The 27,862-nt window shown below is 45.4% G+C and overlaps 4 protein-coding genes across 7 annotated transcripts in view; 1 reads left to right on the top strand and 3 right to left on the bottom strand.

Annotated features, from left to right (window-relative positions):
• LOC144695242 (uncharacterized) overlaps positions 1 to 5,233 on the bottom strand; it is a 232,698-nt gene extending 227,465 nt beyond the window's left edge. The window contains exon 1 of the mRNA XM_078566135.1: positions 5,163 to 5,233. The gene's annotated coding sequence lies outside the window, so the exon portion shown is untranslated. The remainder of the gene's footprint in view (positions 1 to 5,162) is intronic.
• Positions 1 to 27,862, bottom strand: part of LOC144695253 (uncharacterized) — a 612,706-nt gene that overhangs the window by 90,848 nt on the left and 493,996 nt on the right. For 2 of the 4 annotated variants that reach the window (XM_078566157.1, XM_078566156.1), the window contains one exon: positions 563 to 3,745. The exons of 1 other annotated variant lie outside the window; for it this stretch is intronic. The gene's annotated coding sequence lies outside the window, so the exon portion shown is untranslated. Of the gene's footprint in view, positions 1 to 562; positions 3,746 to 22,164; positions 22,189 to 27,862 lie in introns of those variants that run through there. One more of the 4 variants, XM_078566160.1, reaches the window with a different exon arrangement.
• Positions 1 to 27,862, top strand: part of LOC144695251 (uncharacterized) — a 124,878-nt gene that overhangs the window by 73,714 nt on the left and 23,302 nt on the right. The window lies entirely within an intron of this gene.
• Positions 3,744 to 5,169, bottom strand: LOC144695230 (uncharacterized). The gene has a single exon (XM_078566123.1). The coding sequence runs from the start codon at positions 5,027 to 5,029 to the stop codon at positions 3,899 to 3,901; it is 1,131 nt and encodes a 376-aa protein (XP_078422249.1). The 5' UTR covers positions 5,030 to 5,169; the 3' UTR covers positions 3,744 to 3,898.

Here is a 27,862-nt window from a genome sequence, read left to right as displayed (position 1 = left end):
TTTACCAAGGACTTTTACTCAAGCAAACATTTAAAAAATTGTGTGTGACCAAAGCAAAGTGTGGTACATTGTGATCTGATTGGCTTCATGATCAACGCAGTGTGTAAATATCTACAGGATAATTTCTTCACTCATTTTACAAGTTTGTGTTTCAATAAATGGTGGATGGGGTTTATGCAGGGAGCCCAGAGCCTGAGGAATTATCCATATGGCCCTGACAACAACTTTAATCCATGTTCATGGAATAATCCATCTGGAGTTGGACTTGAACCCACAACCTTATTCTCTGAGTCAGAGGGTTGTGGATTCAAGTGCCACTCCAGGACTTGGGCACAAAAAATCATGGCTGACACTCCAGTGCAGGACTGAGGGATGAAGAGATTACAGAGATAGGGAGGGGAGAGGCAGGCCATGGAGGGATTTGAAAACAAGCTCTAAAACTAACACTGAGTTTTCCTGGGAAGAGTGGGTTATTCCTCAAATTTTATTCCTGACAGACTGTTAGAACTGTGCCTAAGCAATAGAACTTTCATGAGTGAATGAAAGCAGAATGGTTAATCAGCAGTACTGATTGAAGACAATCCCTTAAGATGTCCATTCCAGCTGACACCAGGGACTTTACCACCTTTCACAGCTTCAGGAACCCAGACACAAAGACAACACTGACACCTGCAGCTCTAACTAGTTACCACTTAAAATCAAATCAAACTTTCAGGCTGCCAATTTACAGGGGGAAAAGCATTCTGTACACAGCCTTGGGACTTAACCCCTTAGAAACTGAATCTAATACAACAGAAATATAAATTGTTAGCTGTGGCTTAGTTAGCACTCTTGTCTCTCAGTCAGAAGGTCTGGGTTCAAGTCTCATTCCAGAGATTTGAGTACTGAGGCTGACACTCCAGCGTAGTACTGAGGGAGCGCTACACTGTCAGACGTACCATCTTTCAGATAAATTAAACCAAGGGCCCATCTGCCCTCTCAGGTGAAAGTAAAAGATGCCATGACACTAAGTTAAAGAAGAGTAGGTGAGTTATCCCTGGTGTCCTGGTCAATATGGACCCCATGATCAATGTCACTAAAACAGATTATCTGATCATTATCACATTGCTGGTTGTGGGAGCTTGCTCTGCGCAAATTGGCTGCCATGTTTCCTTCATTACAACAATGACTACACTTCAAAAAGCATTTCATTGGCTGTAAAGTGCTTTGGCATGCCTTGAATCTGTGAAAGTTGATATGTAAATGCAACACTTTCTTTCATAGGGAAACATCATGCTCCCTGTGAACTGGAAATTATAAACCCATTGATGGAGAAAGTATACCAGCCCAGTGACATTGACCATATATTGTGTACAGGACTCTTACTGTAGGTTCCTTAGTATTTCAGTGAATAGGAACACACCATGCTGACAAATCAGGTGGTTGGGTTCAGCTAAAAAAAAAAATTTATTGTGAGTTATAAATCTATACTGAAGCTTGATAAAACAGCAGACAAAAAAAACACAATATTCAGCTTACACCAAACTTTGAATCAACTGAAATAATAAAGCATTTAAAAATGACTCAAGATCTTTCCCAGAACATGAAATGAATCTTGGAAAAGTGTAAGGTGAATATATCACACCATTATTACATTGAGGTATGATGGGCTGAGGGAACTCAGGTCTGTAGAGACTCACTCCCACACTCCCTCACCATACTCAGGATAGTATCCTCCCAGACAGGAGGGTACAAACATTACCCATGGTATTAGTCAAACACCCGTCATCTGAAGAGGATCTGTCTATAATTCACATCACCAACTAAAGCAGGGTCCAATTCTACCCCATACCCACTCCTGAGAGCTGGCTCACTTTACTAACACACACGCTCACATCAGGGGAAACTCTCTCAGAATACTACAGACAGAAGTTTCTTTAAAATTCCTGTGCTTTAGTCTGGCTCCCAATTCCGATGATCAGAAAAGACACCGAACTTTAGTGGCACAGGATAGAACTCGTTTCCATCATTCAAACCCACCAATGGTTACAGAGATTCAATGGTCATGTGGGTCCATGGACCAATCAGTTTCCATTCCTGGGAGACACTCTTCCCCCAGGTGAGTTAGACAGCGCTTTCTAATTCCCAACTCTCTGCCCTTTGGCCGTCCATTCACCACAATGCTTCTGTAGTCGTCAATCTGGTTTAACCACTCCCTCATATCCACCTTCTATACCCTTATTCCCAAAATTACTTTTACTCTTTTCCTTCCTGGTCCATCTCCCTACTTTTCAAGTCCAATGGGTGAAGATTTGAGCGTATCTGGTACACAACTGGTTTAGCCATCCATCACCAGATCTGACTGGGCCACATCAAGCACTAGTGGTCCTGCTTTCCTCTGCCAAAACTGCTCATTATTCCAGGACCATCCTAAAGAGAAAAGATAACCCACAACTTCTCCTCCCCAGAACCAACTGTGTCCTTGTGGAAGTTATGTTCCAGCTGTACAGAGCTCTGTTTAGACCCTATCTGGAGAACTGTGCTCAGTTCTGGGCACCGCACCTCAGGAAGGATATATTAGCCTTGGACGAAGTGCAGTGTAGATTCACCAGGATGTTCCTGGGGCTAAAAGGGTTAAATTATGAGGACTGGTTGTACAGACTGAGCTTGTATTCCCTTGAATGCAGAAAATTAAGGAGTTATTTGATTGAGGTGTTTAAGATGATTAAACGAGTTGATTGACTAGTTGGTGAGAAACTATTCCCTAATTTTGGTCATCCCCTCCTAATATCTCTTTCTTTGTCTCGGTGTTATTTTTTCTCTGATTATGTCCCTATAAAACATTTTGGGATGTTTGACTATACTAAAGTGCTCATTAAATACAAGCTGTTGTCCTCTCACATTCCCTCCAATCCTCAAGGTACTGACCTGGAGTACAGGCTGTGGACATTGACTGGCCTCTAGTGCTCTATTCAAGTGGCCATTCAGCATGTGTAGATCCAGACAGTGAATGTTGGGAGACAATGGAGACTGTCACAGCCGACACACATCCTGCCCTCCCCCTGACTTCCCAGCTGGGGTCACTGATGAGGAACGAGATTCCTGGCTGATTCTCCCCCTCCATAGACCAGAGATGCTAAGGCTAATTGAAGTCCCTTCATTACTACCCCAGGAATGGCTCCTCTCCCGGGTGCTTGTGCTGGTAGATCAGAAGCTGAAGCCTTTCTAACCACTGAGTATCTGATTTCCTTCTTGGTCAGAGTGAGAGTCAGTGAGCGACTTGTACCTGATGCTGTACTGAAAGGATGCTGAGTTTATACAGGAGCTTCCATACATATCGATGTCTTCATTGGTGATGTTTAGTGATCTGGTCAAAGGTTAAATTGGCCCTATTGAAATAATTGGACTGATGGTGGGAGAAGTTTGAGACAGACACTGCTGAGACAGACAGTGCTTTGGAATGACAGCTCCCCTGTATGAGCGCTGGAGGGTAAACAACACAGACAACTCTCAGTGTAACGGAAGCAGGTGATCCAGCTCCAAGTCTGTGTGGAGACGTCAGTGTATGGCGACAGAGGAGGAGTAGGTGAAACAATCCTGTCACACATCACACTGGAAGGGTTTGTCTCCCTTGTGGGTTCGCTGATGTTCCAGGAGGTCCAATAACTGTGTGAAGGCTTTATTACAGAACTCACACTGATTGCCCTGTGTTAGTGAGTTGATGGATCAGGAGATACACTGACTGTGTGAAATCCTGGTAACACATCTCACACCGGAATGGTTTCTAAGCAGTGGATCCGCTGGTGCTTTAGGAGATTGGAGGAGTGGGTGAAATCCTGGTAATACACCTCACATCTGAAGAGTTTCTAACCTGGTTGAATCCTCTGACTGGAGGGTTGAAAACCTCACACATGGAGGGTTACTCTGCTTTGTGAATTCTCTGGTGCATCAGAAACCTTGTAGATGTTGCGAAAGCTTTATCGCAATCCACACACTTGAAGGATTTCTCCCCCGTGTGGATTGTCTGATGTTTCATGAGGCTCGATAACTGTGTGAAGGCTTTGTCACAAACCTCACACATGAACGGCTTCTCCCCTGTATGAATGCGTTGATGTCTGCGGAGGTTCATTAAATGCAAGAACGATTTGTCACACACTTCGCATGTGAATGGCTTATCCCCTATGTGAATGCGCTGGTGTGCCCGTAGGTTCGATGATTGCGAGAAGGATTTGTTGCACACTTCACACATGAATGGTTTCTCCCCTGTGTGAATACGTCGATGTTTGCATAGCGTTGATGATGACGAGAATGATTTGTCACAGACCTCACACTTGAACGGTTTCTCCCCTGTGTGAATGCGTTGGTGTGTGCTGAGGGTTGATAATTGTGAGAAAGATTTGTTGCACACCTTACACGTGAAGGGCTTCTCCCCTGTGTGAATCCTCTGGTGTGTCAAGAGTTCGCAAGATTGGGTGAAAGACATCTCACAAACCTCACACCTGAATGGTTTCTCTCCTGTGTGAATTCTCTGGTGCATCAGCAGCCTTGTAGATATCGCAAAAGCTTTATCACAAACCTCACACTTGAAGGCTTTCTTCCCTGTGTGGATTGTCTGATGTTGCAGGAGGCTCGATACCTGTGTGAAGGATTTTTTACAAAGTTCGCACGTGAACAGCTTCTCCCCTGTGTGAATGCGTTGGTGCATGTGGAGGTTCATTAAGCGCGAGAATGATTTGTCACACACTTTGCAAGTGAACGGTTTGTGCCCTCTGTGAATGCGTTGGTGTGCGCGGAGGTTCGATGACTGGGAGAATGATCTGTCACACACCTCACATGTGAATGGTTTCTCTCCTGTGTGAATGCGTTGGTGTCTACGGAGGTTCGAGGACTGTGAAAAGTATTTGTTGCACACCTCACATGTGAATGGTTTCCCCTCTAAGTGAACGCGTTGGCGTTCACAGAGAGTTGATGATTCTGAGAATGATTTGTCACACATCTCATATGTGAATGGTGTCTCACTTATGTGAATGCATTGGTGCTTCAAGACCATACATGACTGTACAAATTCTAGATTGCACACCTTACATTTCAATGGTTTCTCTTATATATGGTTGTTCCACAGATGCACTTTGCATGCTCGTAGGTCTTATGAGCCTGTGGAGCCCTCCTCGCACACCTCACACTTGAATAGCCTCTCACCTGTAGGAATGAGTCAGTGGTTCATGAGGCTCGATGAATGATTGAAGCTCTCACCACACTTGGAGCCACTCACACTTCTTCCCAGCCTCATCCTGACCGATCGCCCACACCGAACCTTCGGAAAGGTTAGTTCTGATAGAAGGTTCCGCACCACTGACCAGTTTCAGATCTGATGATATGTCAAAGCTCCCCTGACCTGACCGATTTCCAGATGATGGTTTCACTGCCCAACCTTCTTTGCGTTGAGCAATGCAGTGAAGGGACTGGATGTCTTCCCACAGTTGTGCAGTTGTTCCTTGAGTGATGATCAGGATCTATCTGCGGTGTCTATCCTCTCTGTATTCTCTGGTGTAGTATGGTGCAATCCTTCTGTAAAACAGGAAAAGGAAACATGATTTCCTCCAACTCCCTCTCCTCCTTTGTTGAAGGGGCTGACTCTGTGTTCCATAGTGAGTGCCACTCTGCCATGTCAATTGAATGGAGATTTGGAAATCTCTCCTCTTGTTTTCAAAAATTATTTGAAGAAAACACACTGGACAGGAAGTGCTAGAAGCTAAGGAAAATATTGCTTCAGTGTAGCTGATTGAAGGGTTCTGGTTTATCCTGGGAAATTAGATACACTGCACTCGCTCAGACTGCACATCCCAAATTCAGCTATCAGCCACAGTACTGGGCACAAACTATCAAATCCAAGCCCAAGCTGCTTCCAAGGAGGCAGCTCTCCCTCAGTACTCACTCCAACTGGGCAATATCCCCTCAGAGGGACTGTATCAGGATAATAACCAGCTCCCAACACACACAGAGCTCAACAATAGGAAATCAGTAAGAATCCTCAGACACTCTGCACCTCCCAGATAATTACACCTCACCTTCTCATATTCAGTAATGAGCCATCAACAAAAGTCAGCCTGTAAATCAGAAGGGAAATGCTTCCAATAAACACACTCAATATCCAACACACAGCTCCAGGCAAACAGTTCAGCACAAAGCACCGAGTAAACAGCTCTCTCAGCTGGATGTTCTCACACAGCATAAGGGGCATTTCCACAGCTGATTCCCCACAGGATAGTCAGGCTGCCTGAAGATTAGTGTGGATATTATGTGATGTAATTATTATAAATTGTGTTCGTTCACTCACCATCTCCTGAGTTGGTTTAGAGTCCCTACAGGAAGTGAAGCAGCTGTGGAACAGGAAGAGGAGGGAATGGGCAGAGTGGGTGGGGCTCTCTGATTGACGTCTCTCACAGCCAATCCAAATATTTCTGGAGTAACCTGAGTTTCCTGAAGCTTGGGAAACTGACCGGTGAAACGGAGGCGACTTTGAGCAGCAGATCAGGTGGGGATTTAAACTTGTCATTGTCCCATCTGAATAAAACCTCACTTATTGCAGCTGCTGTCTCAGTTCCCCCGGTAAATGTTTGACAGAGATTTCTAGTGTGGGAATAACATTCTTCATCCTCAGAGGCTTTCAAACTGACAACATCAGTGTGGGATGTGTAGCCTTGGATGTGTTTGACAGCAGATCAGAAGAGGAAGACCCACAACAGCCAAAGCATCAATGACGTGCAGTGGTGGGATCAGCACAGGCACAGGACTGAACAACACAGGTGAGAAGGGCACAGTAAAATGAGAAACAGGAGAGAGAGAGTAACAGAAGAGAGAGAGAGAGTCAGGAGGGATGGAGAGGGAAGATTTATCCAATGACTCATGGTGTGACTCCTTGATTTGGGGTGTTAGGTGGGGCTCATTGTGTGAGTAGACGCCCCATGAGTTGATATCTAACAGACCTGCCCTGTGCAGGGGTGGCCTCCTGTGGAGGTTCAGCTCCCCTCAGCTAAAACTTCTGAGGCTCAACATTCACCTTGTCCAGTTCCTCTCCCGGGACGTTCCGGTCCATTCACCTCTCCCGGGACGTCCCGATCCATTCACCTCTCCCAGGGTGTCCTGGTGCATTCCCCTCTCCCGGGATGCCCCGATCCATTCACCTCTCCCAGGATGCCCCGATCCATTCACCTCTCCCAGGATGTCCCGGTCCATTCCCCTCTCCCGGGATGTCTCGGTCCATTCACCTCTCCCGGGATGTCCCGATCCATTCACCTCTCCCGGGATGTCCCGGTCCATTCACCTCACCCAGGATGTCCCGGTCCATTCACCTCTCCCAGGATGTCCTGGTCCATTCACCCCTCCTAGTTCCGCTCCTGGACTGTCCCAGTCTAGACCTTGTTTGAGAGTGATGTTGTTCAGTGTGCAGTACACTAGGATGATTGTGACCATTCTCTCTCTCTGGGGAAAACTGCGATCCACCCCCAGATGTAGCCAGTTCCTGAAATGGTTCTTCAACATCCCCCTAGCTTCTTTCTGTGAGCTGCCTCAGAGAGACACGGGCATCAATAAACAACACCTGCTCAGTGAGTTGTGCATGAAATGGTGGCATCAGCCACGGAAGGAAGGGATGGACCTTGTCCCTAATCACCTCCTCCTCAATCATCTCTGTCTTTCCTCTTCTCCCTCTCCTATCTCCTCCTCCTCCAGCATTTTTAAGATGAGAGGGGTAGAGAGAAAGAGCACTTTCTTAAATGAAAACAGTGCACATTACTCTAGATGTGCTCTCATCAGTGCCCTGTATAACTGTAGCAAAACTTCTCTACTTTTATATTCCATTCTCCTTGCAATAAACATTACATTTGCTTTCCTAATCACTTGCTGTACCTGCATACTGACTTTTCCCGATTCATGTCAAGTTCTGCAATCTCTCTACATTTAAATATTATGCTACTTTTCTATTTTCCTGCCAAAGTGGACAAGTCCACATTTTCCCACATTATACTTCATTAAAGATGGATACATTCAAGATTGAAAAATTTCAATTTACACTTGACGTAATTTACAGTTAAAATTCCTGATATGGTTAATTTCAGCTGCATTACACTGGTAAAGCCAACATAAGCTAGCTAAAGCTCTCGTCCACAACCTGTGCACTTGTGGCTGTTGCATATTTGTCAAGGAGTTTTACCAAAACATACATTTTAAAAAATTATATGTGACCAATTGAAGCAGTTTTATTTACAGGTGGTACATTGTGGTCTGATTGGCTTCATGATCAGTGCAGTGTGTGAACATCTACAGGATAATTTCTTCACTCATTTTACAACATGTTTGTGTTTCAATAAACGCTGGGTGGGGTTTGTGCAGGGAGCCCAGAGCCTGAGGAATTATTCGTGTGGCCCTGACAACAATTTTAATCCATGTTCATGGAATAATCCATCTGGAGTTGGACTTAAACCCACAACCTTGCTCTCTGAGTCAGAGGGTTATGGATTCAAGTCCCACTCCAGGGCTTGAGCACGGAAAAATCATGGCTGACACTCCAGTGCAGGACTGAGGGGTGGAAGAGATTACACAGATAGGGAGGGCAGAGGCCATGGAGGGATTTGAAAACAAGCTCAAAAGCCATATTAAAATGAACACTCAGCTTTCCTGGGAAGAGTGGGTTATTTCTTGAGTTTTATTCCTGACAGACTGTTGGAACTGTGCCTAAACAATAGAACTTTCATGAGTGAATGAAAGCAGAATGGTTAATCAGCAGTACTCATTGAAGACAATCTCATAAGATGTCCATTCCAGCTGACACCAGGGACTTTACCACCTTTCACAGGAACCCAGACACAAAGACAACACTGACACCTGGAGCTCTAACTAGTTACCACTTTAAATCAAATCAAACTTTCAGGCCGCCAGTTTACAGGGGGAATAGCATTCTGTACACAGCCTTGGGACTTAACCCTTTACCAACTGAATCGAAAACAACAGGAAATTATAAGTTATTGTCAGCCAAGACTCAGTTAGCACTCTCGTCTTTGAGTCAGAAGGTTGTGGGTTAAAGTCTCACTCCAAAGGCTTGAGTTCTGAGGCTGACACTCCAGTGCAGTAGTGAGGGAATGCTGCACTGTCAGAGGTACCATCGTTCAGATGAGTTAAACCAAGGCCCTATGCCCTATCAGGTGAATGTCAAAGATCCCATGACACTATGTTGTCGAAGAGCAGGAGAGTTATCCCTGATGTCCTGGCCAATATGGATCCTGCAATCAATGTCACAAAAACAGATTATCTGGTCATTATCTCATTGTTGTTTGTGGGAGCTTGCTGTGCACAAATTGGCTGCCACATTTCCTATATTACAACAGTGACTACACTTCAAAAAGTACTTCATTGGCTGTAAAGTGCTTCAAGATGCCCTGAGTTCGTGAAAGTTGATATATAAATGCAAGCCCTTCTCTCTTTCTCAGGGCTTCCTGTAAACTGGAACTGATCAACTCACTGATGGAGAAAGTATACCTGCCCACAGTGATATTGACCAATATATTGTGTGCAGGACTCTTACTGTAGGCTCCTGAGTGTTTCAGCGAATAGGAACACACCATGCTGACAAAACAGGTAGTTTGGGTTAAGCTAAAAAAAATGAATTTATTGTGAGTTATAAATCTATACAGAAGATTGATAAAACAGCAGAAAAACAACACAATATTCAGCTTATATAAAATGTGAATCTATCAAAATAACAAAGAGTTTGAAATTGACTCAAGATCTTTCCCAGAACATGAAATGTATCTTAGAAGAGTGTAAAGTGAACATATCACACCATTACTACATCGAAGTATGATGGGCTGAGGGAACTCAGGTTTGTTGAGACCCACCTCCACTCCTTCACCATACTCAAGAGCTGCAGGAGTGGTGGGCCGCCTTCTTGAACCTCTGCAGTCCAAACTGCTGCAGTCAAACACTCTCTGCTGTAGTTTGTAGAAGGCTGAACTGGCAGAGCTGATCCGGTGTTGGATCTCTTCAATGGCAGCCTTTTGAGAGAATTGGCTGTCAAGGTTTGGGAAGTGCTCAACATATTCCAGAGTACCTACTTCAATGCATATGGGAGGTGGAATATTTGGCTGACCAGGTGTGGGTTGATATATGAATCTTGTTTTGGCAACATTCAAAGACAGGCCGAGTTTCTTGTATTCAGAATTGAAGAGATAGAGAGTGGTTTGTAAATCTGTTACAGAGTGGGCAACAACACTGCAGTCATCTGCAAACTGTAGATCATGTGTATCTGTGGTGGTCGGTTTAGACACGGAGGTGACCGAGGTAAATGAGTTTCCCACCTCAAGGGTATTTAATACTGACACCAGAGGGCAGTTGATCTTTGATGAGGTGAATAGCCACTGTCAGGTAGATTGTAAATAGAATGGGGACTCTCACACAGCCTTGCTTGACACTAGTCTGGATTTTGAAGACTTCTGTTTCAGATCTCCCACTCAATACAGCTGCTGTCATATCATCATGAAGCAATTGCAGGATTGTGATGAAGTTTCTTGGACATCCAAATCATTGGAGCACATACACAAAGCCTCACGATTTACTGAGTTAAATGTTTTAGTCACATCAATGATGTAATGATGTTGTTCTTGATTTTTTTTTGGGTTTGTCTGGTAACAAAGACCATGTTGGAGGTTCGGCTGGAAGATCTAAAGCCAAGTCAAAGTTCTAAGTGATGTCTGTATCACTCGATCCATGTGGGGGACTGATGCCCGCTAGACAGATCATTGACTTATTCGATTGGTGATGAACATCCACCCAGCGCCAAGACATCAGCAGGCTCAAAAGTCCAAGAGGAAGAAGATCAATGTCTCAGCCCTAAAACAGCTCGACCGAAGAAAGGAATTCCAGGTGCAGCTCATGGAATCTGTGAAAGGAGGCAGCAACTCAACAATTGACACCCAAAGACAAATCTGGAACATAAAGGGCATGTGGTGGGAAGAGAAAGCCTGAGAGATCCAACAACATGCTGATGACCATGACATGCAAATCTATTCTGAACTCACCAGGGTCATCAATAGACTGAGGTAAAATGGACAAAATCCCCTTCGTTCACAGGATGGTGTTTCTCTTCTTAAGGATGACAATGCCATCTGCTAACGCTGGAAAGAACATTTTGAACAACTCCTCAACCATAAATCCACAGTGGCAGCTGATACCCTCCAGTCTATCCCCCAGTGCCTGTGGTAAATCCATGGTTGAGTCCCCATCGAGGGGAGAGCTGCAACAAACAATCAAACAGATGAAAAACAACAAAGCCTGTGGCCCCGATGGTATTCCAGCTGAGGTCTTCAAAGCTGGTGGATTTCTGCTCACATCAAGATTCCATGAACTCATCCTACAGATTTGGGAGGATAAAGAACTCCCCCCAAATTCAGGAATGTGACAATTGCAACTACCTTCAAGAAAGGAGATAAATCACACTGTGGAAACTATTGACACCGGGGACTTTACCACCTTTCACAGGAACCCAGACACAAAGACAACACTGACACCTGAAGCTCTAACTCCCTCTTGTCCAGAGCAGGGACAATCCTGACACACATCTCCTGAATCACCTACTTCCTGTGGCTGAGGAAATCCTCCCAGAGACACAGTGACATCTGTGCATAAACAGGAGCTTCTATACATATTGATGTCTTCATTTGGTGATGTTTGGTGATCTGATCAAAGGCTAAATTGGTCTTCTTGAAATGATTGGACTGATGGTGGCAGAGGTTCAAGACAGACACTGCTGAGACAGACAGTGCTTTGGAATGACAGCTCCCTTGTGTGAGCACTGGAGGGTAAACAACACAGACAACTCTCAGTGTAATGGAAGCAGGTGACCCGGCTCCAAGTCCGCGTGGAGACGTTGGTGTATGGTGAGAGAGGAGGAGTAGGTGAAACAATCCTGTCACACATCACACTGGAAGAGTTTGTCTCCAGTGTGGGTTCACTGATGTTCCAGGAGATCCAACAACTGTGTGAAGGCTTTATTACAGATTCACACCGATAGGGTTTCTCCCGTGTGTGTGTTGATGGACCAGGAGATATGCTGACTGTGTTTGCCTTGTCACACGCCTCAAACCTGAATGGTTTCTCTCCAGTGAGGATCTGTGGGTGCTTCAGAAAATTTAAGGAGTGGCTAAAAGCCTTGTCATAAACATTGCACATGAAGAATTTCTCCTGTGTGAATCCTCTGGTGTCCCAGGAGGGTTGACAATGCACAAAAACTTTTTTGCAAGCCTCAACTTTAAAGGGTTAATCCTCTCTGTGGATTGTCTGATATTGCAGGAGGCACAATAACCGTGTGAAGGCTTTTTCACAAACTTCGCAAGGAGACAGCTTCTTCCCTGTGTGAATGCTTTGGTGTCTCGCCAGCTCCGATGATCGTGCAAAGCCCTTATTACACATCTGACAACTGAAGAGTTTCACCCCTGTGTGAATCCTCTGGTGCTTCAAAAGCCTTGTAGATGTTGTGAAAGCTTTATCACAAACCTCACACTTGAAGGGTTTGTCCCCTGTGTGGATTGCCTGATGTCTCATGAGGCTCGATAATTGTGTGAAGGCTTTGCCACAGACCTCGCATGTGAATGGTTTCTGCCCTGTATGAATGTTGTGGTATAAGCGGAGGTTCATTAACTGCGAGAATGATTTGTCGCACACTTTGCACCTGAATGGTTTCTCCCCTGTGTGAATGCATTGGTGTGCATGGAGGTTCATTAACTACGGAACAATCTGTCACAAACCTTGGGCATGAATGACTTCTCCCCTGTGTGAATGCATTGGTGCGTGCAGAGGTGGCAATGTGTCCGACAGTGATTTCTCGCACACAACACACTTGAAAAGCTTCTCCCCGGTGTGGTTCTGTTGGTGTCTCATGAGTGTCGATAACTGTGTGGAGACTTGGTCACACACCTCACAGTTGAACCTCACACTTCCATGTAGCTGTCCTTGTGCTAACAGTTCTACAATACATGCACCTCGCGTGCTGGAGACCGTATGAGCCTGCAGAGCCCTCCTCACATACCTCACAGTTGAACAGCCTCTCACCTGTGGAAACAAATAACTGGCTTGATAAATGATTGAAACTCTCACCACACTTGGAGCCACTCACACTTCTTCCCAGCCTCACCCTGACCGATCACCCACAGCCGAACCTTCGGAAAGGTTGGTTCTGATGGAAGGTTCCACACCATTGACCAGTTTCAGATCTGATGATATGTCAAAGCTCCCCTGACCCATCCGATCTCCAGATGATGGTTTCACGGCCCAACCTTCTCTGTGTTGAGCAATGCTGTGAAGGGACTGGATGTCTTCCCACAGTTGTGCAGTTGTGCCTTGGGTGATGGTCAGGATCTATCTGCGGTGTCTATCCTCTCTGTATTCTCTGGTGTAGTACGGTGCAATCCTTCTGTAAAACAGGAAAAGGAAACATGATTTCAGGTCAAACAAGTTCAAGGAAAACTACCTCTCCCCTTCCAGCTGATGAATGAGTGTTAATCATCACCATGTTAATCATCACTCGGGAAGTAGACCAAGGACAGATCCCAAAACTGGGTATCCATGAGGTGCAGTGAGCCATCAGCAGCAACAGGATTGTACTCCCCCACAATCTCACAGCCCAGAACAGTCCTCATTCCATGATTATCATCGGAGTAGATAGACATGTCAGGAGCAGCATTGGGTATACTTTAGAGTCCAGGCTAAACACCAAAAATAGCAGGTAACAAAGACCTGAACAGCCCCCACCCAAAAGGTCAGAGCAATGTAATTATTATAAACTTTGCTCCTTCTCTCACTTTCTCCTCACTTGCCTTTCAGCCCCTGAGGATGTCAACCAGCTGTGGAAGAGCAGGTAATGGGCAAAGTGGGTGGTGCTCTCTGATTGACATCCCTCATAGCCAATCACAGACTGCGTAACCCGCCCACAATTATAATGTCAATCACACCGTGCAGGTCGTCACAGACAGGAGGCGGGACGTTTCCAAGCCGCGGCTCCTTCCAGTTCTGCGCAGGCGCTTAGAAGACGCATTCACACCGGTGCGGAACTACATTACCCGTGCAGCATGCGGCGCCGCGCCTCCGCAGTGAGGGGCGACAGTATCGAATCAGTAAGCAGGCCCATCCCGCGATGCCTAATGGGAGTTGTAGTTCTGACGCGCGCAGCGGCGGTTGGTACCTGCCGTTCGGGAGTTCGAATCTGAGAAAGCGCCAGCCCGTCCCGTGGGCGGGGCTGGAATTGGAGATGCGCACCTGTAAATCTCAACCTCGGGCGGCGGGAACCAGGATCGCAGCCGTTTAACCCCCTTCACTCCCCATCCCGCCTCCTGCCCCCCCTCCCTCACTCCCCCCATCCACTTGGCTAAATGGATAACATGGGACTACATTCGACATTGGTTTTCTGTGATTGGTGAGAGACTGTTTTCTGCAGACTGTGGAGTAAAAGTATAAAACTTTGACTCTCCCAGTTTTGAATCCATCTCCCTTACTGGTGCTGAAGGGCCTGTCCTCCATTTAGCCCCTGCCCCAGTTAAGATTGTAGATCTAAGGTGCTCCGCTCCATGGCCCGGTCCTTAAACCATTTCTCTCCCTCTTGAAGCTGTCTGCTTGCCATTCCTTTACTACTAGATTTCTGTTTTGTCTGGTGGTGAGGGGCATTTCTTTCTGACTCGAGGTAAAATGGGACAGATTGTAAGAGACCCTCTGTGAATCTGACATCAGGTCATCAGATGGTTTTACACAGGGGCAGCGTGTGGATGAGAAATAGGTGGGGACTGAGGATAGGCCCTTGGTCGGACTCCAGAGCGATGGGGGTGGGAAGATTAACCATTGCAGGAGATTCTCTGGCTACAACTGAAGAGGCAAAAGTGGGCCAAGTATTAATAGTCCCACTCACTGGACAACAGAGAAGAGTTGGAGGAGGAGGATAGTGTGGTCGGGCATGTCAAACGCTGCAGAGAGGTTGCTTCTCCACAGATGTTGCCTGACCTGAGTGTTTCCAGAATTTTCTGAATATGTTATGATATGGTAGGTGGTATTTGCCAGACTGACCAAATCCACAAGGGAAACTTGGCCATACTATCACAATGATTTTGCAATTTGTATTTGTTATGAAAAAGCTTGTGCATTGAAGTCAGGAATAATGAGTCCACTACCACCTTTGAAGACTTTAAAGACCCAATCCAAATATTTATTAACAAAAGAAGAACAACCTTAAACACACACAAGATTACAGTTACACAGTTATAACAGTTCCCAAAATTTCTACTTAACCAGACTCCCAGCTACACACCCCCTTTAAGGCAACAGTCCAAATAGATTCCAAATTTGTAAACTCATCCAGCAAGGTTACCACAAGCACCCACGGGACGATGGACTTCCAAAGGCTTTTAACAGACCTTCGGTTACTGGAACAGCAAACTTCTGCAGGGTGGCTAGAGGCTTTCTTCCAAGTCTGTTTCACACAATCACCTTTCAAGATCTCACACGGCCACCCCTCACACAGCCTTACATCCTTCTTTAAGTATATTTTGTCCCTTTTGATTTGTAAATCCCACTGTCCCAACTTGTCTTTAGAAATTACATTTCCCAGAACATAAAAATCTTTCGTGTTATCATTACGGCCAGCACTTTTGGGAAAAATCAATGTAATAGCCTTGCCTTATTTATCTTGCCAGTTGTAAACATTTTCCATTTCCCTTTGAAAATCTTTGAAAATTTGAAAAACACTTCACTTATCTAAAAGTGCAAATGTCATTTACACTGTATCTACTGAGACTTCACCCTAGCTCTACTCATTTCCATTTCAAATGCCTGTTTTACACCTCACTTCTTCGATAATTTAAGCCTTGCAGTCTAACGATCTCTAGTTTAATTAAATTAGTCACACAAACAGAACCAAACACACATAAACCTGCTTTAAAATATCCCACAATAATATTAGGTATCATAGTTCCTTGACAAATATTTATCAGATTTCCAGCATGCACAGTATTTTGCCATTGTATTTGAAGAGTTGGGTGTATGCACTTTAGGGAAGTGATTTATTGGAGGTTTGAAAACAACAAGTTTGTGTTCATGACTTCATGTGGAAAAATTATTTCAATTGAATAGGTTAGGGAGGGCCGAGGGTCATATTTACAAGTTGTGCAAGGGCAGAACTACAGATTCATCAATCATTAAAAGTAGAAGGACAACAAGGACATTAAAAAAAATCAAACAATAGCTCTGGGGTCCATTTTTTGGGGGAATAGAATTAAAAAGCAGAGAAGTTATGTTGAACTTGTATAGACCCTTGGTTAGACCTCACTTGGAGAGCTGTGCACAGTTCTGATCTCCATATTGAAAAAGAACATAAAGTAACTATCAGGAAAGACTGAACAGGCGAGCACTCTTTTCCCCAGAAAAGAGAAGGCTGAGGGGTGACATAATGGATATATTTAAACTGACGATTTATAAAATTAAGAACTTGGGGGTAAATGGAGAAAAGATGTTCCCACTGTGTGGGGGAGTCCAAAACTCGGGACCATAAATATAAGATGGTCAATAATAAATCCAGTGAGGAATTCAGGAGAAACTTCTTCACCAAGAGAATGATTAGAATGTGGAACTTGCTCCCACAGGGAATGGTTGAGGCAAATAGTTTCGATGTATTTGATAGGAAGCCAGATAAGTACATGAGGGAGAAAGGAATAGAAGGACCTGCTGATAGGGTGAGATAAAATAGGGAGGGAGAAAGCTCATGTGGGGAATTAGTACCAGTAGACAGCAGTTGGGCCAAATGGTCTGTTTCAGTGCTTTAAAAACTAGACTCAAAACAAAAAATGCTGGAATTACTCAGCAGATCAGGCAGCATCTGTGGAGAGAAATCGTTAACATTTCAGCTCGAGATAACCTTTCATCAGAAGCTCGGTTGGATGTTTGGAAGCTCTTCCTTTTTTCATTCCAGCAGCCAAAACTACCCCCTCCCTGAGTCCCACAGTCGAGGTGTCTGTTATTTTATTTCCTCTGCGTTTGCTCACCCTGGGGTCAATCCCCGAGTCACTCCCCAAGCACAGAGTAACTCCCCCAGGTGACAGTGTTACTCTCCGAACACAGAGTCAACCCCCCGAGTCCCAGACTCATTACCCAGGCACTAACTCAATCTCCACTCCCAATCTCTATTCTTTGTTTCTCTCTCCCAGGCCCTCTCTCCTGTGGCCCCCCCTCTCTCTCCTGTGCTCCCCCCTCTCTCCTGTGGCCCCCCCCCCAACTCTCCTGTGCCCCCACCCTTTCTCCTGTGCCCCCCTCTCTTCTGTCCCCCCCTCTTTCTCCCGTGCCCCCCTTGTCCTGTTCCCCCCCCCTCCTGTGCCCCCTTCTCTCTCCTGTAGCCCCCTCTCTCCTCTGCTCCTCCTTTCTGAGGCATTGGGACCGGTTCTGGGGAAGGTGGGGCCTGTGCAAGCTGGACGGTCTACATCTGAACAGGACTAGGACGACTATGCTCGCAGGGAGATTTGCTAGTGCTGTTGCGGGGGGTGGGGGTTGAACCAGATTAGCAGGGGATGGGAACCTGAGGGCAAATTCAGAGCAGAGAACGGGAGATAGAGAACTAGTGAGTAACTCTGAAAGATAAGAAGCAGCCCAGATTAAAAAGGGCACAGCACAGGAATTTGACAGTGTTAAAAGGTATATATGTAAATACAAAGAGCATTGTAAATAAAGCCAATTAACTGGGCACAAATGAACACATGGCTGCATGATATAATCACTATAGTGGAAACTTGGCTTAAGGAGGGGCAAAAATGGCAGCTCAACATTCCTGGATGTAGAGTTTTCAGGCAGGATAGGGAGGGGGATAAAAAAAGGTGGGGGTGTAGCATTATTGGTTATAGAATCAATCACTGCTGTGAGGAGGGATGATATCCTAATGAAGCATCAAATGAGGCCATATGGGTTGAGCTCAGAAATAAATAAGGGGCAGCCACACTGCTAGGAGTGTACTATAGACCCCCAAATAGTGGAAGGGAGTTAGAAGAGCAAATATGTAGACTGATTTCTGAGTGCAAAAACAATATGGCAGTAATTGTTGGGGATTTTAACTGCCAATTGAGATACAAACAGTGTGAAGGGCACAGAGGGCGCAAAATTCTTGAACTGCATTCAAGAGAACTTTTTTAGCCAGCACATAACAAGCCCAATGAGAGGGGGTGCAATTCCAGATTTAGTCTTAGGAAATGAAGCTGGGCAAGTGGATAAAGCAGCAGTGGGGGACTGTTTTGGAGCCAGTGACCATAGCTTATTTAGATTTAGCATCGTTATGGAAAAGGACAAAGATAGGACAGGAGTAAAAGTTCTAAGTTGGGGTAAGCCAAACTTTACGAAGCTGAGAGGTGAGCTGATGAGAGTGGACTGGATACAGCTATTAGAAGGAAAAATTGTGTCAAATCAGTGGAAGGCATTCAAAGGTGATATTCTACGGGCACAGTACAGACATGTCCCACAAAGAAAAAGGGTGGTACTGCCAAATCCAGAGCCCCCTGGTTATCCAGAAGCCAAGATAAAGCAGAAAAAGAAAGCTTATGACAATCACAAAAGACTTAATTCTGTATAAAGCCTAGAGGAACATAGAAATTACAGGGGTGAAGTAAAAATGGAAATTTGGAAAGCAAAGAAAGGATATAAAAAATATCGACAGGTAAAATCAAAGAAAATCCTAAGATGTTTTACCAGTACATTAAGTGCAAGAGAATAACTAAGGAAAAGGGTAGGGCCTATCAGAGATGTGGGTTGATGCAGAAGATGTGGCCAGGGTTCTCAATGAGTACGTTATCTTTGTCTTCACTAAGGAGAGGGGTGATACAGGTAAAGAGGAGGAGTGTGAAATATTAGATACAATAAGCATAGTGAGAGAGGGAGTACTGGAGGGACTGGCATCCTTGAAGGTGGATAAATCACCAGGGCCAGATGAATTGTATCCCAGGCTGTTGAAGGAAGCCAGGAAGGAAACAGCGGATGCTCTGAGGATCATTTCCAATCCTCACTAGATACAGGCAAGGTCCCAGAGGACTGGAGGTCTGCCAATGTTGTACCATCATTTAAAAAGGGTGCAACGGATAGGGCAGAAAATTATAGGCTGGTCAGTCTGACTTTGGTGGTGGGCAAATTATTGGAAACAATTCTGAGAGACAGGATAAACTTTGACTTAGAAAGTCACAGATTGATCAGGGATAGTCAGCATGGTTTTGTTAGGGGAAGACTGTGTCTTACTAATTAATAGAATTTTTTGAGGAAGTGACAAGGAGGATTGAAGAGGGTAGTGCAGTGGATGTTGTCTACGTGGATTTCAGTAAGGCATTTGACAAGGGCCCACATGGCAGACTGGGCAGAAAGGTGAGATCTCATGGGATACAGGAGGAGGTGGCAGTTGGATCCAAAATTGGCTCAGTGACAGGAAACAAAGGGTCATAGTCGATGGATGTTTTTCCGAATGGAAAGCTATTTCCAGTGGTGTTTCACAAGGCTCAGTGTTGGGGCCCTTGCTGTTTGTTGTATATATTAGTGATTTACACTTAAATGTGAGAGGCATGTTTGGGTAATTTGAAATGACACAAAAATTGGCCATGTAGTTGATAGCGAAGAGGGTGGTTGTTGACTCCAGAATGGTTTGGTTGAGTGGCGGAGAAGTAGCAAATGGAATTCAATCTGGAAAAGTATGAGGTAATGTATTTGGGGAGGGCAAACAAAGCAAGGAAATTCTCATTAAATGGGTAGTTATTGAGAGGGGTTAAGGAAGTGAAAGACCTTGGAGTGCATGTCCACAGATCCTTGAAGGTGGCAGGAAAGGTGGTCAAAAAAGCATAAGGAATGCTCTTCTTTACTGGGCGAGGTATTGAATTCAAAAGCAGGGGTGTAATGATGGAACTGTATAAAACGCTGGTTAGGTCACAGCTGGAATTTTGCGTACAGTTCTGGTCACATTACAGGAAGGACATAATTGCTCTGGAGAGAGTGCAGAGATTTACGGCAGGGCTTGAAAATTGCAGTTATGAAGAAAGATTGGATAGGCTATTGTTTTCCTTATAACAAAGGAGGCTGAGGGGTGACCTAATTGCGTGTACAAAATTATGAGGAGCCTAGATAGGGTAGACAGGAAAGACCTGTTTCCCCTAGCTAAGGGGTCAATTACCAGGGAGCATACATTTAAGGTGATTGGTAGAAGTATTAGAGGGGACATGAGGAAAACCTTTTCGTCCAGAGGGTGGTGGGCGTCTGAAATTCACTGCCTAATTGGTGGTTGAGGCTGAAATGCTCAACTCATTTAGAAGGTGCCTGGATCTGCTTCTGAAGACCACGTTCTGGAAAGTGGGATTAAAATGAGTGGCTAGTTTCTTTTTTCTCTTTTTTAGCTGGTGTAGACACGATGGGCAGAATGGCTTCTTTCTGCACTGTAACTTTTCTATGGGATGTCCCGGTCCATTCACCTCTCCTGAGATGTCCTGGTCCATTCACCTCTTCTGGGATGTCCCGGTCCATTCACCTCTCCCAGGATGTCCTGGTCCATTCCCCTCTCCCGAGATGTCCCGGTCCATTCGCCTCTCCTGGGATGTCCCGGTCCATTCGCCTCTCCCAGGATGTCCCGGTCCATTCGCCTCTCCCAGGATGTCCCGGTCCATTCGCCTCTCCCGGGATGTCCCAGTCTAGATCTTGTTTGAGAGTGATATTGTTCAGTGTGCAGTACACTGGATGATTGTGACCATTCTCTCTCTCTGGGAAATACTGTGATCCACCCCCAGGTGTAGCCAGTACCTGAAACAGTTCTTCAACATCCCACTAGCTTCTCTCTGTGAGCTGCCTCAGAGAGACACGGGCGTCAATAAACAACACCTCCTCTTCAGTGTGTATCACTTGGCTTCGGGAATTTGCATTTGTAAAATAAAACAAAAACAGGAACCCAGACACAAAGACAAAACTGACGTGTTAGATGAATACTTTGCATCTGTCTTTACCAAGCAGGAAATGCTGCAGAGCTTGTGGTGAAAAGAGTTAGTTCAGTGCTTGTGAACAGATGCATGTTGGGTGTTAAGAGACCATTAGAAGTCCCTCCTTAAACCTCTTTGCATCTTTATCTCTCTCCCGTCCTTTACGACTGTCCTTAAATCCTACTTCTCTGACTATATTTTTGGTCTCCTGTCCTATTATCTCCTTCTTTGTCTCGGTGTTAATTTTTCTCTGATTATGTCTCTATGAAACACTTTGGGATGTTTGACTATATTAAAGTGCTCTATAAATACAAGCTGTTGTCCTCTCACATTCCCTCCAATCCTCAAGGCACTGACCTGGAGTACAGACTGTGGACATTGATTGGCCTCTAGTGCTCTGTTTGAGTGGCCATTCAGCATGTGTAGATCCAGACAGTGAATGTTGTGAGACAATGGAGACTGTCACAGCCAAGACACATCCTGCCCTCCCCCTAACTTCCCAGCTGGGGTCACTGATGCGGAATGGGATTCCTGGCTGATTCTCCCCCTCCATAGACCAGAGATGCTGCGACTAATTGAAGTCCCTCCATTACTACCCCAGGAATGGCTCCTCCCCCGAATACTTGTGCTGGTAGATTAAAAGCTGAAGCCTTTCTAACCACTGAGTATCTGATTTCCTTCTTGGTCAGAGTGAGAGTCAGTGAGTGACTTGTACCTGACGCTGCACTGAAAAGATGCTGAGTTTATACAGGAACTTCTATACATATTGATGTCTTCTTTTGCTGATGTCTGTTGATTTGGTCAAAGGTTAAATTGGTCTTCTTGAAACGATTGGACTGATGGTGGGGGAGGTTTGAGACAGACTCTGCTGAGACAGACAGTGCTTTGGAACGACAGCTCCCCTGTGTGAGCACTGGAGGGTAAACAACACAGACAACTCTCAGTGTAATGGAAGCAGGTGACCCGGCTCTAAGTCCGTGTGGAAACGTCAGTGTATGGCGAGAGAGGAGGAGTAGGTGAAACAATCCTGGCACACACACACTGGAAGTGTTTGTCTCCTGTGTGGGTTCATTGATGTTCCAGGAGGTCCGACAACTGTGTGAAGGCTTTATTACAGAACTCACACCAATAGGGTTTTTCCCATGTGAGTTCATTGATGGACCAGGAGATACACTGACTGTGTGAAAGCCTTGTCACACACCTCACACCTGAACAGCTTCTCACCAATGTGGATCTGCTGGTGCTTTAGAAATGGGAGGAGTGGGTGAAAGCCTTGTCACAAACATGGAACCTGAAGATTTATTCCCCTGTGTGTATCCTCTGGTGTCCCAGGAAAGCCAAAGACATCACAAACGCTTTAACATAAACCTCGCACTTGAAGGGTTTGTGAACCCTCCAATGAAGCAGGATATTCAATGACTCTCTGAAGGATTTGTCGCACACCTCACACTTGTACGGCTTCTCTCCTGTGTGAACGTGTTGGTGTTTCGAGGGTTGGTGACTGTATGAAGGTTTGGTCACACACCTCATGCCTGAAAGGTTTCTCCGCTGGTGCTTCAAGACAGAAGAGGAGTGGGTGAATGCCTTCTCACAAATCTCACACCTGAAGGGCTTCTCCCCTGTGTGGATCCTCTGTTGAGGACGTCACATAAGCTTTATTGCAAACCTCACATTTGAAGAGTTTCTCCCCAGTGTGCACATGCTGGAGCATGTGGAGGCGCCATGATTTTGAGAATGATTTGTTGCACACCTCACATGTGAACAGCTTCTCCTGTGTGAGTGCATTGGTGAACGGAGGTTCGAAGACTACGAGAATGATTTGTCGCATACCTCACAATTGAACGGTTTCTCTCCTGTGTGAATACATTCTTGCATGTCGAAATGAGATGAGTGTGAGAATGATTCTTCACACACCTTTCACTTGAATGGTTTCTCCCCTGTGTGAACGCGTTGGTGATTCACCAGATTCGATAATTTTGCAAAGCCCTTCTTACACACCTCACACTTGAACGGTTTCTCTCCGGTGTGGACATGTTGGTGATTCAGGAGCGTCCATGAGTCTGTTAAGGGTTTGTCACACAACTCACACTTGAACGGTTTCTCCCCAGTGTGGATGCATTGATGTCTTTGAAAGGGAGATGAATATGAAAATGATTTTTCACAGACCTGGCATGTGAATGGTTTCTCCCCTGTGTGAATGCACCGGTGATTCACCAGGCCTGATGACTGTGTAAAGCTCTCCTTACATACCTCACACTTAAACAGCTTCTCACCAGTGTGAATGCGTCTGTGATTCACGAGCGTTGATGACTGTGTGAAGAATTGATCGCATACATCACATTTGAAGGGTTTCTCCCCGGTGTGAATGCGCTGACGTTTCACCAGGCCTAATGATTATGTAAAACTCTCATTACACACCTCACACTTAAATGGCTTCTTGCCAGTTTGAATGCGTTGGTGCTTCATGAGTGTTGATGACTGTGCAAAAGCTTGGTCACACACCTCACACTTGAATGGTTTTTTACCCAAGTGAATTATCTGGTGTCTCAGGAGATCGGAGGATTGGGTGAAAGCCTTGTCACAAACCTTACACCTGAAGAGTTTCTCCCCCGTGTGAATCCTCTGGTGTACCAGGAAGGACATTGACTTTGTGAAGGCTTTGTTACAGAGCTCAGAGTTAAATGGTTTCTCTTCCATGTGGTTGCCTTTGTGTTAGGGGTTGTACAACAGATGCATCTTACGTGTTAGCAGATCTTATGAGCCTGTGGAACCCTCCACTCACACCTCACACTTGAACAGCCTCTCACCTGTAGGAATGAGTCAGTGGTCCATGAGGCTCAATGAATGATTGAAGTTCTCACCACACTTGGAGCCCACTCACACTTCTTCCCAGCCTCACTGACCGATCACCCACAGCCGAACCTTCGGAAAGGTTGCTTCTGATGAAAGGTTCCACACCACTGACCAGTTTCAGATCTGATGATATGTCAAAGCTCCCCTGTACCGACCGATTTCCAGATGATGGTTTCGCTGCCCAAACTTCTCCGTGTTGAGCAATGCTGTGAAGGGACTGGATGTCTTCCCACAGCTGTGCAGTTTTTTGGGTGATGGTCAGGATCTATCTGCGGTGTCTATTCTCTCTGTATTCTCTGGTGTAGTACGGTGCAATCCTTCTGTGAAACAGGAAAAAGAAACATGATTTCCTCCAACTCCCTCTCCTCCTTTGCTGAAGGGACTGACTCCTCAATTAGAGACTGGTCCACAGTGAGTGCCGGTCTGCTATTCCCCTGTGTGGGGGACCAGATGTAAGTCCTTTCTTTTTCCTCACTTGACTGTCACACACCCTCTGTTTCCAGCAGGGACACTGGATAGTGACCATGAGCAGAAAATGTGGCTACTTTCTTTCCTCCACCCAGCCCCCATTTTCCCAGGCACCGTGAGGACAATGGAAAAGACAGTCAGGCAGAAGGTAAAACGGGCTATCAATTCACTATGAGCTCGAGTCATACTGGAGAAGTCCAGTTTTACTCTTAGAGTAAGTGTTTAATATAAAAAACACTCAGGAGAAATGACAGTGAGAGCCACGAGTAACAGATAACTCTTCATAGAATCATACAGAATTATAGAATAGTACAGCACAAAAAGAGTGTAGCAGGGCTGCACTGTCAGAGGTGTCGTCTTTCAGATGTGATATCAAACTAGGCCCATTCTGCTTTCTCTAAAGTGGGTATAAAAGATCCCATGGCACTATTTTGAAGAACAGGCGAATTATCCCTGGTGTCCTGACCATCATTAATCCCTCAATCAACATCACTAAAAACAGATTATCTGGTCATTATCACATTGCTGTTTGTGGGAGCTTGCAGTGCACACATTGGCTGTCACATTTCCTACATTACAACAGTGACCACACTTCAAAAGTACTTAACTGGCTGTAAAAAAGCTTTGGGACATCTGGTGGTTGTGAAAGGCTTTATATCAATGTCAGTCTTTCTTTTCTGAGTGGGTTACAGAGAGAGGGCGGTGGGAGGTTTTGGAGAGATTTGAAAAGACAATAGGAATCATCCAGATCCCAACACACAGACAGAACTGACCATTCACAGTCCACAGGATAATAACCAGCTCCCAACACACACACACACACAGAACTCAACAATAGGGAATCAGTAAGAATCCTCAGACACTCTGCATCTCCCAGATAATTACACCTCATCTTCTCATATTCAGTAATGAGCCATCAACAAAAGTCAGCCTGTAAATCAGAAGGGAAATGCTTCCAATAAACACACTCAATATCCAACACACAGCTCCAGGCAAACAGTTCAGCACAAAGCACCGAGTAAACAGCTCTCTCAGCTGGATGTTCTCACACAGCATAAGGGGCATTTCCACAGCTGATTCCCCACAGGATAGTCAGACTGCCTGAAGATTAGTGTGGATATTATGTGATGTAATTATTATAAATTGTGTTCGTTCACTCACCATCTCCTGAGTTGGTTTTGAGTCCCCACAGGAAGTGAAGCAGCTGTGGAACAGGAAGAGGAGGGAATGGGCAGAGTGGGTGGGGCTCTCTGATTGACGTCTCTCACAGCCAATCCAAATATTTCTGGAGTAACCTGAGTTTCCTGAAGTTTGGGAAACTGACCGGTGAAACGGAGGCGACTTTGAGCAGCAGATCAGGTGGGGATTTAAACTTGTCATTGTCCCATCTGAATAAAACCTCACTTGTTGCAGCTGCTGTCTCAGTTCCCCCGGTAAATGTTTGACAGAGATTTCTAGTGTGGGAATAACATTCTTCATCCTCGGAGGCTTTCAAACTGACAACATCAGTGTGGGATGTGTAGCCTCGGATGTGTTTGACAGCAGATCAGAAGACCCACAGCATCCAAGGCAGAGATGATGTGCACAGGAGAGAGGGACAAAGTTGAGAGGGTACAGGAGGGAGGGACACAGAAGGGAGAGGACGACAGCATGGACAGGGGCTCAGGAGGGAGAGGGGCATGGGTGGATGGGACACAGCAAAGAGGGGCAAACAAGAGATGGGCACATGAGAAAGAGAAACCTGGGACTGAGATAAAAGATTGCCCGAGTGTTTGGAGAGTGTCTCTCAGAGACACAGACATCAATAAACAACACCTCCTCCTCAGTGTGTGGTGTACAAAATGGTGGCATCAGCCCCGGAAGGAAGGGGTGGATCTTCTCCCTAATCAGTTGACCATCAGGTCACTCCCCTTCCCCGAATATGGGTGTGATGTCCGAGTTCCTGACAATGAAAACATTGTGGGATGATCCAGTGTGAGTGATGTTCACATGGAGTATTCTCAGACGGACATTACACACTACATGAAGGAGGGGAATTGTTTTCTGTTGAGGTAGCTCTGTGAGTCTCCTCAGGTGACCTTCAATGCCATGTGAGTGTTACCAATCATTCCCAGTACCTTGGGGAAGCAGCTATTCCATAAAACTCCAGTGACCTCTGCTGCTGCCCTCTTGAGTGTTGTATTAAATTTCATGAAATTATTTACTCTGTAGAGTCATTTGCTCTCCTCTCCTCTCCTATATCTCTTCTTCTTCCTATCCCTCCTCTTTCCTCCTGTCTCTCCTACCCACCTCTCCTCTCTCTCCTGCTCCTCTATTTCTCCTTCTGCTCCTCTCCTATGATCACTCCACTTTCAATTTCACCCTCTCTCCATCTCTCTCTCCTCTATCTCTCCTAGAACCTAGGAACCTAGACCTAGAGGGCACATAAAAAATAAGGGGTCTCCTATTTAAGACAAGGTGAGGAGAATTTCTTCTCTCAGAGAGTCATTTAACTGGTTTACCAGACAAAAACCTGGAAAGGGAGGTTTGTCTTATGAGGAAAGGTTGGACAGGCTAGGCTTGTATTGCTGGGGTTTAGAGGAGTAAGAGGCCACTTGATTGAAACATATAAGATCCTGAGGGGTCTTGACAGCGTCTGTGTGAAAAGGATGTTTCCTCTTGTGAGAGAGCCTAGAACTAAGGTTACTGTTTAAAAAGAAGGGGTCACCCATTTAAGACAGAGATGAAGAGAATTTTTTTCTCTGAGGGTCATGAGTCTTTGGAACTCTCTTCCTCAAAAGGCAGTGGAGTCTGAATATTTTTAGGGCAAAGCTAGACAGATTCTTGATATGCAAGGGTTATCGAGGATAGGTGGAAATGTGCATTTGAGGTTACAATCAGATCAGCCATGATCTTATTGAATGGCAGAGCAGGTGCGAGGGGCCAATAGCTTACTCCTGCTCCTAATTTGTATGTTTGCTGGTCCCTGGAATTCTCTTCCCCGGAGAGCAGTGGAGACTGGGTCATTAATAAGATTCAAGGTTGAGTTAGACAGATTTTTGATCTACAAGAGAGTCAAGGGTTATGGAGGACAGGCAGGAAAGTGGAGATAAGGCCACAATCAGATCAGCCATGATCTTCTTTAATGGAGGAGCAGGCTTGATGGGCTGAATGACCTGTTCCTTTTTCTTATGATCTGTCTCTCCTTTTCCTCTACACCTATTCTCCTCCTCTTAATATCTCCTCTGCCTCTCTCCTCTCTCTCTCCTAATAATACAGAGGGCTACATGCAGGCTAAACACCAAGAGTAGTAGGTAATAAACAGATCAAACAGCCCCAAAAACAACAGGTCAGAGCAAAGCTCTTACCAAATCTTGTCAAGAATTGTGGAGGAGCAGTCAAGTAACAGGAGAAGGCGGCTCAATGAACACCTCCATTCTCAACCATGTTGGAGCCCAGCACACGAGTGCAAGACACAAAAGTGTCCTCAGCCAAAAATAGTGATTGAATGATCAAACCTGGCCTCCTCCTGAGGTGTGTGGAGGACTTTCATCTGATCCGCCACACAGGGGAAT

This window comes from Cetorhinus maximus, chromosome 21 (genome assembly GCF_964194155.1).
Source record: "Cetorhinus maximus chromosome 21, sCetMax3.hap1.1, whole genome shotgun sequence".
NCBI classification, from domain to species: Eukaryota; Metazoa; Chordata; class Chondrichthyes; order Lamniformes; family Cetorhinidae; genus Cetorhinus; species Cetorhinus maximus.
This window is presented reverse-complemented; position numbering and strand designations above follow the sequence as displayed.